At 40.7% G+C, this 11259-nt stretch overlaps 1 protein-coding gene across 1 annotated transcript; it reads left to right on the forward strand.

Moving 5' to 3' along the window:
• Positions 1–265: 265 nt before the first annotated feature.
• rpl14 (ribosomal protein L14) lies at positions 266–4030 on the forward strand. Its single transcript, XM_076301392.1, has 6 exons — positions 266–340; positions 1091–1192; positions 1291–1385; positions 2322–2421; positions 2955–3008; positions 3928–4030. Exons 1-6 carry the CDS (start codon positions 338–340, stop codon positions 3988–3990), a joined length of 417 nt encoding a protein of 138 aa, XP_076157507.1. The 5' UTR covers positions 266–337; the 3' UTR covers positions 3991–4030.
• Positions 4031–11259: the final 7229 nt, after the last annotated feature.

The raw sequence follows: 11259 nt of genomic DNA on the forward strand, positions 1-11259 counted from the left end.
AATAAGCTCGAATACGAAAGAGACGAGTTAACTGACTGGTGGAGAGGAAAATATAGCAGGGTCACAGTAAAATCCTACAGAGGAACTCGTGTTCTAAGTTTTGTTGTAACATTAGTGGAAATAGTCAAATCAACCAAAATATGGGCACTAATAATATATCATTTCAACATGTAAACGGGAATGGGCCACACCACAATAATTTTAGTTTGAGACGGGCTCTGGTTTGGTTAGCGCGCTGAGGCCAACTTTGCGAACTGCGCAAACTCCCTTTTAAGGCGGAAGGAGTATCTGGGCTGAACGGAAGTGGGTTCTTTCTTTCTGATCTCGGACTGCAGACATGGTAGGCATTCGACATTTTACGGCGAAAACTTATGTTGTTTAATGTGAACTGTAATGTGTTATTGCTCTTCTACACACTATACAGTTAATATATGTGTTCATGAACCGGTGAAATTTTACAACTGGTGCTAAAATAGCCAAATAATTAGTGTATTTCTTGGAAGTTGTTGGAAGTACTGTATGCTCTCCAAAACGTGGTCGTGTAGCCAGCTAGCCATTGACGTAGCTAGTTTGCTAGCCACTTTGTTGAGCTATGCGGCGTCTTGTTTGGGCAGATTTGGGTGTATGAACTTAGTTAAAAGGGCTTTAGAAACGGATCAAGATCAGTTATGGATATATCACTCATGACAATGTTGAGAATTAAGGCAGTCCTATTGAAGTGGTCGATGTTAGCATTAGCCAACTACAGACGTTCACCTAACGTCGACTTAAGCTAACGTGGAACAGGATATTCTTAAGTTTTTACTCCCTGCTGAAGTTACTTAATTAATTTATGTGCTTGATGGAAAGATCTGTGTAGCTCAAAGTTTTTATCTAACTCAGTGGAGAGAATCATGGGTCCTGTGTGCATCGATCCAACATTGCGTTGATGTTATTGTGAGATGGTAAAAATATAATTCCACTCACGAACGTTATCATGTAAGTTTGCGAGAGGACTCAACTTGACAACAATCATTCAGTGTTACGTTAGACAATGGCAAGTGTTTCCATTTGCTTGCCATAATTTCTGACTCAACACCGTATCTTCCAGGTGTTCAAGCGCTACGTTGAGATCGGCCGCGTCGCCTACGTTGCCTTCGGGCCCCATGAGGGTAAACTGGTGGCTATCGTGGATGTCATTGACCAGAACAGGGTAAGTAAAGCTAAGTATTTGAATAGGAAATCTTGGAGTCAAAATGCGTTGACCTAAGATATGAGTTGTGATGGTGACTGCCTTTGTCTCTTTGACAGGCCCTTGTGGATGGCCCATGCACTGGTGTGAAGAGGCAGTCCATGCCTTTCAAGTGTATGCAGCTTACCGACTATGTCATCAAAGTGGCACACAGGTAAGCGTCTTGAACAGAAGTACGGAAAATAAGTGCACTGGAGACGTGTTTGATAACTTTTCGCTCTACTTGTCTAATTTGAAAGCACTTCAGCAGAGACTTTAACTTCAGGCTCAGCACATCACTTATCTTGTTTGTTAGCATTCCAATTTTGTAGTGCGTTGTCTGAATGTGCAGATTGCATAAGTATCCACCAATATGAATATCTTTCCCTCGGTGCTAGTTAAACTGTTGAAAATACCGCATTTTGTCAGCTACTTGGCTTTCGGTTTAGTACCGAACAGGTCCTTTTTGCAAGGTAATGTGTGATTTGAAGTTGGATTTGTGGATTCTACACACAAGTGGACCTGCTTCAGTGTTTCCCATACATTGACTTATTTGTGGCGGCCCACCACAATATCAACATTGACCACCACACAATGATTTTCCTGGTTGTACTAAATTGTGCTTAAATCTGGTTAGAATTATAACCACACTGCACTAATTTGTTAAAAACTGTTGCATTCAGGTTAATTCTGCAAACCTACCACCACAAATAGAATTCAATTCTGTGGGAAACACTGCTGTATTGTGTAGACTACAACTACTACTATTACTGCTACGCACTGCAAACAAGCAAGCAGCACGTCTCCATCGCATGCATCATATTTCCATACACAAAGCTGTATTGTACTGGTGCTATGCTGGTAAATCATGTGTGGCACAAATTGTTTTTTTTTGGTAGTGCATGTGATGTATATGTTGCACTGTACAGTCCTCCAATCCATTTTGTTTGGAGTAGATGTGTGCAGCTCTTAATAACGTTGATTGTATGCTCATATTTTGTGGGTTGGATCTTCTTGTTGATCAGTTATGTTTGTATATGCCCATCCTACATGCAGTGTGGCTGTTTGGTACTCAAGTGTGTTATGGTGTTTTTTTTCTTCTGTGTTTCAGTGCTCGCCAGAAGCATGTGAAGACTGCCTGGGAAAAGGCAGAGGTCGCCAAGAAGTGGGCTGAGAGCAGCTGGGCCAAGAAGATTGAAGCCAGACAAAAGGTAATGATCCCACTGACTACTTTGTTTGGTTGGAAAACACTCAAGACACAGGAAGTCCTCACTGGAGTGCTGCTGCACCGTTGTCATGTCACTCTGTTTATGGGTGTTAGGATATAAAGGTCATTATAAATACCATTGGGAGGTTGGCTTGTGCTATTAAAGTAAACAGCTTTAACTATGCTATGACTGATTCTAAAATGAATTCCTGTTGCTTTCTGTTTTGCCCTTGCATCCATGCATCTTTGTCAAACCAGGCATTTTGATCAGCAAACTTGCTGGCAAGAGATGACCCCATGACTTACCCACAGCAATGTACATCATATTTGTGAAAAGACTGCTTGATTTTCGGCTTGTTGTGCAAATTAGCTCAATCTTAAAAGTTCCCAGCTTCCCCCTTCAAAGTGTTAAAATGTTTACATTGTTTGTTAGCATGTTAACATTTCCTTATCTTTGAATACTGATTTAGGTTGTAATGGTGCAGGGTTGACTGAGGGGAAGTATTTCTGATTATTTGCTGATGTGTCTCTCAACAGAGGGCCAAGATGACCGACTTCGACCGTTTCAAGGTTATGAAGGCCAAGAAAATGGTGTGTACAACTGAACTGTTCAATACAATCCATTATATTTAAGGGATGGTTGACCTGAAATTTGTATTTGCCTCAAAAGATTTTTGAAAGACTACAGTCTCAGACCCTCTCGCATCTAAAGACAAGCCATAGATTTTTTAAGTCAGGCTATGATTTTGCAATGACTAGGGGTCTTGCAGGCTCACTATTTACAAGACCGCAATTAGATTCCTTTAAATTATTTCCCATTGTGCACTAGATATCAGCAAGAACTGAAACGATAGCCTTTCTAATACAAAAGTCATATGTTTGTGTTTCTGCAGCATTTTCATGTGACAAAACAACTCTATCGGTTAGGGATGTCACATCGTGGAATAGCTGACTAATAATTTATAAGAAACAAAATGCCAAATAATTATATAGGCTACAGCTGTCGCCTACTTTGCCCCTTCCTGTTTGGTGTTGGAGAGGTCACTATTGTTTTTATATTCATGTCACTATTTGCATGAGCCATGACAAAGACTTGTTTGATATTGTCATAACACCAAGACTAGAAAAAGACTGACTCGGACTGACTTAAAACCGCTAAGATTGGCACCTTACACTAAACGATCTAGTTGACGAAACCGCAACTCCTGTAGAACTCCCATGATTTCAATTTGAAATTTAGTTATCGACTGAAATCGCTCAAATCGTATTGTGAATGACCGGTATAAGACTAGTAACCACTTCCAAATTCAATTTGTGTGCAAGCCATATGCAAACTGTTCACTAAGTACATTGAATGCATTACAATTAGACTAGACAGTAAATATATTACTGATTTGAGTTGATCTATCTCCATGGACAGTCCCGTTTTTCTCTTTGGAACTTTTTAAGGCACTCTGGTTTTTTTTTCTGTGATATGCACATTAACATCTGTGCTCTTTTGTGTTTGCAGAGGAACAAGATCATCAAGGTTGAAGTCAGGAAGCTTCAAAAGGCTGCATCTAAGAAGCAGTGAGCATTTCCAACGTTAATAAAAAAAAAAAAACTTAAATGTTTCACTGTCTGCTTTCGTGTCTTTTTTTGTTTTCAGCAAACTTGTATATACAGACAATATGTTTATACCTGTATATAGTAGTGAGAACAGGCGCGCTCAACTTCAAATCTCACAACAATTTCGGGTGCGAGTTAAAAAGTGACAACTTAGAATAGAAAAACCGCACTCAAGTATATTCTTAACTTCTTTATTAATGCCATGTCCACAGACGCGTTTCGGCCTAAGCCATCGTCAGTGTGTGAGGGCTGACGATGGCTTAGGCCGAAACGCGTCTGTGGACATGGCATTAATAAATAAGTAAAGAGAATATACTTGAGTGCGGTTTTTCTATTCTAACCTATACCTGTATAGAGGTATTTGTCAGACTTGAATGAATTCTCATACCTTTTAAAAAATATATAATAGATAAACATATAATCGAATATCGTATACTGGTCATCAGTTATGGGTTACAGCGCCCATACCATATATGGGTCCAAGTGCCCACGGAGATTCAGGTTTGAATCCGACCTGCAGTCATTTCCCGATCCCACCCCATGTCTCTCTCCCACACACTTCATGTCCCTCTCACTCCTCACCCTATCTGAATAAAGGCAAAAAGCCAAAAAAAAAACTTAAATATATTAATTTTGGATTTCCAGGAAACAAGGTTTTTTTAATGGTTTATTCATTCATCCAGTATGCTGGCATGGAAAATGCAAAAATGTCTTACATTTCCATATTTATGGAATTCTTAGAACTTGTAGAAAATGAATGTCAAGAACCCATAGACCTCCGAACTCTTGTCCCTGCGAGAGTTGCAAACAGGTGTGATAATTTACAATCCCCAAGTTATCCGCAAGATACCGGATCTCCTTATATGGACAAAGATGGTAGCTTTTTTTGTAGGAGAACTTAAGAGGTTTTCCCATATGTACATCCTGTCGAAGACAAAAGCCAATCGCATTCAAAAGCTCAACTTCAGAACTGAGAATATAGTATGTAGGAAATTTTACATGTGTTCACTAAATTCGCTAGTCTCTTGTTGCAGATGATGCACAGTAGTGGAAAAAGGAGAAAATGCATCAAGTGATAATCTGCTCCTGTCAATATGTTTTCATTCACCAAGTTTAAAGTGTGGAAGCTAAAATTACAGAACTTACAGAGCAGTCAATAGATGTGGAATGATGCCAATATAGGCCCAAGTGCCAAACCCAGTGAAAGTTTATACAAAAGAAGAATATGGCATCTGTATTTTTATTCTTTGTCATTTAACTTGAAATTTGACTAGACATCCGGTAAGGATTGTCGCAGAATTGTAGAGAAATTTGTCTGTCTGCAAGTATTCAATTTCAAGTTAATGTATGAAGTTTGACATTTCAGGGAATACTATCCTTGTATGCACTATCCTTGCTTTTGTCAGTGGAGGAGGGTATACAGGCCGGCCTTTCACTCTTTGATGGCAGAGAGCGAGTAATGGCTAATCTCGCGGCATCTTGTCCAGTTCCTCAGGGAGGCCTTTTGCCAGCCCACCCCCAACTGGATCAGCATATTGTGGGACTGGCCGAATTAAAGTCGGGTATATTTGGTTTAGAATGTCACAAGGCCAAATCTTTTGGCAATATTGAGGTATGACCCCTTAGCCTAAAACTTCAGAGCATGTTTTTCAATGTATGACATGGGTGTCCCATGGCACTCAAGCTATCAGAACTCTGAGCAGTAAAGGCTGAGAGTATACTGTGTTGTCCAGTAGGGGGCAGCGAGGATGTTCTCTTCCCTCCATATCCATAAAGGTGTCGGTGAGCACTATGCTGACCCCATTGCAGGGTTCCCACGGGTCATGGAATATCATGGAATTTTGGAAAGTCTGTTCCAGACATGGAAAGTCAGGGAATTTCATATTTTTGGGGCCAAAGTCGTGAAATATCAGGGAATTTGTTGTAGCACTTAAAAGTTTACATGCCAAAATACATTAATTAAAATATTTCCATGCAGAATTGGTGTATACTCTGTCTGGTTTATTACCTTAACTAACTTTGTTTATTCAATGCTCATTTATTCATTTCCCGCTCTAAAAAAGTAATAGATTAATGAACACTATGCGGCTGCTCTGAAATTATTGGTTGGTATATTGTACCATGCATTATAAAGTCATGGAAATTCAGGGGAAAGTCATGCCATTGCAATCTGACCTATCTGTCTGTCTCACACTCCACTCCCTTAACATCAGATTGTATTTTTAGCTCTTAAAACTTCTCTTGGGGATAGAAGGAGGATACTCCATACCTTTGACACCAAAATAGGCCAGCAATGAGATGTTCAGATTCAAGGAGAATTTATTTGTGTCTGTGTGGTGGGGGTGGTGGTGTCTAGAATAATAAGAAAAGTAGAAGACCTACAACCCTGCGCTACCTTTGATTGTGTCTGACCCCTAGCCTGGCTGACACCAAAAGAGTTTTCTTGGTCTGGACACTCGGTTCACTTTCAATTTCCATGGGTGCAACTGGTAAAATTAAACTTAAATTGTACATTAAGCTCTTCCTGAATCCTTTCTGAATTAAAGCAAGAACATCGATCTTGTAAATGAAAGTTCCAAAAGTACTAACCAAATTAACCCCATCGGTGTTGTGGGTTATACACAAAGCGGTGCCATCCGTCATCATAAAAGCCCACGCCAGTTTTAGCTTTTATTTGACAGGATAGTCTGGAGATAGTCAGGGAGTGGGTTCAGGAAATGGACATTTGCAGGGAACTAGACGTCACCACTATTACAGTTGTGTTTTCAAACACAAGCTAGTTACGCCCTGGGGACAATCTTATGAAGGTATATTGGGTGCAAAAGTGGCGAGCACATTTAACTGCAGATTTTGCATGTGCACACTAAAGTCGTAAATGTGTAACAGTAAAGTTGAAGTTGTACATATTTTTTTATATCTTGTTAACACAAAATAGGGGCTACGGGTTCACAAATCCTTTTTACAGGTACACAAATCCTATCCTGTGAGTCACAACTTTCAAGAGTCACGCACTCGACACTTTTGCTCCAATCATTGCAGCGCAGTAGGTGCGAAACACATTTGCACATCCGTGTTTCATAATCTGAGAACATGCACAACATTCGTGCATTTGTAAACCCAAATGTGAACTAATGCATCCGAAGTTGTGCATCTGTGAAATAATTTCTCATTAATACAATTCTACAGATCGCTTTGCTTTTCTTGCACGACTACAAGTCAATTGATACAAGTGCTCGAATCTGCTTCTACGAGTGACGAGTGACTTTTGCTCCTAGCTAGGTGATATAATAGGTGCAAAAAGATTTGTATGTGTGCACGTCGAGCAATCGATCGAGAAAACAAGGCGGCCGGATCTGGATCCTGGATCACGCTCAGACTACCATTGCCTGCTCATAAAGTAAGTAACCTCAGCATGTTTCCTTATCAATGAAGGACACACGATTTATAGTTTTTCTTTGCACAAAGCGAGGAAAAAAATGTTGCGGTGTGCGGTGTTAAGTTCTACGACCTTATTATTCATAATGTCTGCACAGCAAACAATTGCTAACTTGCCTTGCACTATCCAATAGTCTTCGTGCAAGATACAAGTAGCTGTTCGAAAATTGCAGAACGATTGTGTCAGATTGTGTGTCCTAACGATTTTGGACGGGCATATATTTCTGTACTTCTAAACTAGTTATTTATCTAGCGATAGCTAGCTTGATCTGGCACTGGAGGATTTAGCAAGCAGGTAAACTAAGCTAAACATAGCTGTCATGATAATGTAAACCAACAAACAAGATAACTTTCTTCATATTATTATCATGTTACTTACCTTATGAGCAGGCAATGGTAGTCTGAGCGCGATCCAGATCCGGCCGCCTTGTTTTCTCGATCGATTCGCTCGACGTGCACACATACAAATCGTTTTGCTCCTATTATATCACCTAGCCAGGAGCAAAAGTATCGTCACTCGTAGAAGCAGATTCGAGCACTTGTATCAATTGACTTGTAGTCGTGCAAGAAAATCAAAGCGATCTGTAGAATTGTATTAATGAGAAATTATTTCACAGATGCACAACTTCGGATGCATTAGTTCACATTTGGGTTTACAAATGCACGAATGTTGTGCATGTTCTCAGATTATGAAACACGGATGTGCAAATGTGTTTCGCACCTACTGCGCTGCAACGATTGGAGCAAAAGTGTCGAGTGCGTGACTCTTGAAAGTTGTGACTCACAGGATAGGATTTGTGTACCTGTAAAAAGGATTTGTGTACCTGTAAAAAGGATTTGTGAACCCGTAGCCCCTATTTTGTGTTAACAAGATATAAAAAAATATGTACAACTTCAACTTTACTGTTACACATTTACGACTTTAGTGTGCACATGCAAAATCTGCAGTTAAATGTGCTCGCCACTTTTGCACCCAATATACCTTCATACAATCTGTGCTTCTTAGAAATATTTTTATAACTACTTTCTAAAACAAAATATGAAATTGACAGTTTGCATGTGGTTATTGCAAAAAACATTATTATTATTGCTGACTTTTTCACAGGCCATAAAAGAACCAAAAATGAATAAATAAAACATGTTTGATGATCAGAGTCAAGAATGTTTACTCGTGGTTTTGATCACAAGTTAAAAAGGTTTCAGTGGTGTATATGTCATTAAAGTCTCTGGTCCTGAAAAAGTTCAGGGAACTCTGAGGGCATTGACATTTTTGTTGTTTCTTTACCTCCTATCATACACGAATCATACCTTGGGGTGTAAACTGGATGGAAACTGAGGGGGTCATTCTAGGCTTAGAAACTTACTTTATTTAGGGTTTAGTGCTGGAGGCCTACCCTACATCTGGCACTAATGTTAATTTATTTAGTAGGAAAACGAATATACTATAACGGGGCTTATTCATTGTGTCACGGCAGTCTTCCTCTTCCCTACCAGTGACTCATACAAGTTAACGTTATGATTTGTAAACAAGGCAGAGTCAGCGCCAGAAACATTTGCAGGACAAGTGGCAGGCCCACGAATTTCGTGGACAACTCTTTTATATTAATGACGCTTGAGACTCGACGAAGAAAATATAACGATCAGACTCCACGCTGGCGTGGAGTTTGCGAAAATAAAGAGGCACGTGTGAAACTTCGTAATGGGCGAGATGACGCCATAGTCACCGTTGTGAAGGCGCATGGCGGGGTGAAAACCTGCACCATAGAAATTGAAGTGGGTAGAGAACGTGTCTGTGTTGAAGAAAATTTCCAAAGCAGATCACACAGAATTGAGCAAGAAGGTGGTGAAGGGATTCAACTTCAGTCAAGCTATCTCTTGGGTAAGCGTAAGTCAAATAAACATTTTCAACATTAGTCAAGCTTAATGAAAAGGCCAGACTTCATGGTCTGCCCACATGCTAACTAGCTAACGTTAGCTTCATTTGATTTTAGGAGGTAAATGTGTTTTGGAGTAACATTAGCTAACACATGGTTTTATGGACTAAACACTAAAAGAACCTAGTATGACTTCGGAAATAAAATAACTTAAATTATATGGATTTAAAGTTCAGTATTATTACGTTATTGCTATATATTACTCAAATGTATCATCCGAAAGTCAAGGGTGTTTGGGGTCTGAACGCCTCATGGTCTGTCCTAGGGAAAATTGTGGGACATTATCAACTCTTGTGGTTGTAGAAGCTACCCCAGGACCCATGATTAAGGAAGGGTAAAGAGCAACGATGTCATCCTGCATTGAGCCCAGTGGTGCAGTCTTCGTGTTACGCAGGACTATGCACTTAAAAAGCATCACCATCTCAGTATACCCACTTAAAATAGACAAGTATTAACATTTGGAGTTGATCACAGTATACCCACTACAGCTAACTTGACTACACCACTGATTGAGCCTTATATGTCTCCGTCGTCGGTTACTTTATTTAATTTTAGGGGCTTAAGTGTATAATGTATAATATAATAATTTGTGGCACTGTCATGCAAGAAATTGACAGTATTCAGTCAATCATAGTGCAGTATCACCATGCAACATGGTCTCAATACACTTTACAAATTTAACTTTTAAAATTGTATCTCTTTTTACAGATACTAATGAGACCCTGCAAAAAAGGCTGTGCCCAACTTCCATGAGATCGGTCTTGCCACGGTACACGAGAAGGACGCGCAAACAAAGAGCTACCAGACAAGTCTGCTGTGCTTTGTGTGGTGTCATTAAGTACACCCCACCTGTGAGAAGGAAGCTGGCCCCTCGCAGGGTTCCCAAAGTAAGAAGTGTTTGTGTGAAGGAGCAGGACAACCAGGTGTCTGGTAACTCCGAGCATAAGCCCAGAAAGCTGGTGATCTGGTTGAGGAGGTATCCTAAGGTAAAGCTGTGTGACATAGGGCGAGTATTTGAGGTTTCACGTCACTTTTCCTGCTCTCTCCCTCCGGCCCTTTTCACCATCAGGCAGAGGAGCGGTGTGCACTGCTTCAAGAAGCAAGTCTTAGCGCTAATGTGCCAGGAGCTTCTTGGAGATGGGAACGTCAGCACAAGCAGTTTCTGCCAGTCACCGCACGACAATCTCGGCGTGTTAAGCTGCGGCTCAGGGTCACTGGCAGTTGGAGCTGACTTGGCCATTAAATGGCCGAATGATAGACAAAGCACTAACACAGGACAGGAGGATGTTACAAAAAAGAGAAAGAGACAAATTACTGATGAGGTGTTTCACATAACTAACGATGACCTTTTTTTTTTACCACGCGAGGTCGATACCTGCCAAAGGGCACGGGTATTTGTCCGGAGAAATCGCTACCTTTGCTCACGCACATACATCACCTGGCCATTTAACCGCAATGACCCACCGCCTTGTGCGATGTCACCGTCATGCAAATCCCCTGCAGGGGTCTCTGCATCTCCCAGGAACCCATGTGTATCCTCTCCGGAATCAAGGCAAAATGGAGAGGACATTGAGAACATGGTTAGAGGGCAGGTAAGAAGTGAACAAGTGGTTGTACCATCTCTGTTGGAAGAGAGTGAGGTGAAATCATCAGCTGCCCAGGGCAATCAGTTAACTTGCGTGCCTGGAATATTCCACCAAAGTTACTATGACCTCACAATTTCCAAATCGGCACGTACATTTTTAGCGTCAGAAAACGTAGTGTGTCCGTGGCTCAAAAGGGTCCCCGACAAGCTCATACCAGCCGAACAAGAAACTCTGTCTCCAGCTCAGAGCCAGGATCCTCCCTATAGTGAGTCATGGAGC

The sequence above is a fragment of the Alosa pseudoharengus genome, unplaced genomic scaffold (assembly GCF_046254945.1).
Source record: "Alosa pseudoharengus isolate Yale_2024_CS ecotype anadromous, Long Island Sound unplaced genomic scaffold, YU_APseudo_1.1 YU_APseudo_1.1_scf_23, whole genome shotgun sequence".
Taxonomy (NCBI): Eukaryota; Metazoa; Chordata; class Actinopteri; order Clupeiformes; family Clupeidae; genus Alosa; species Alosa pseudoharengus.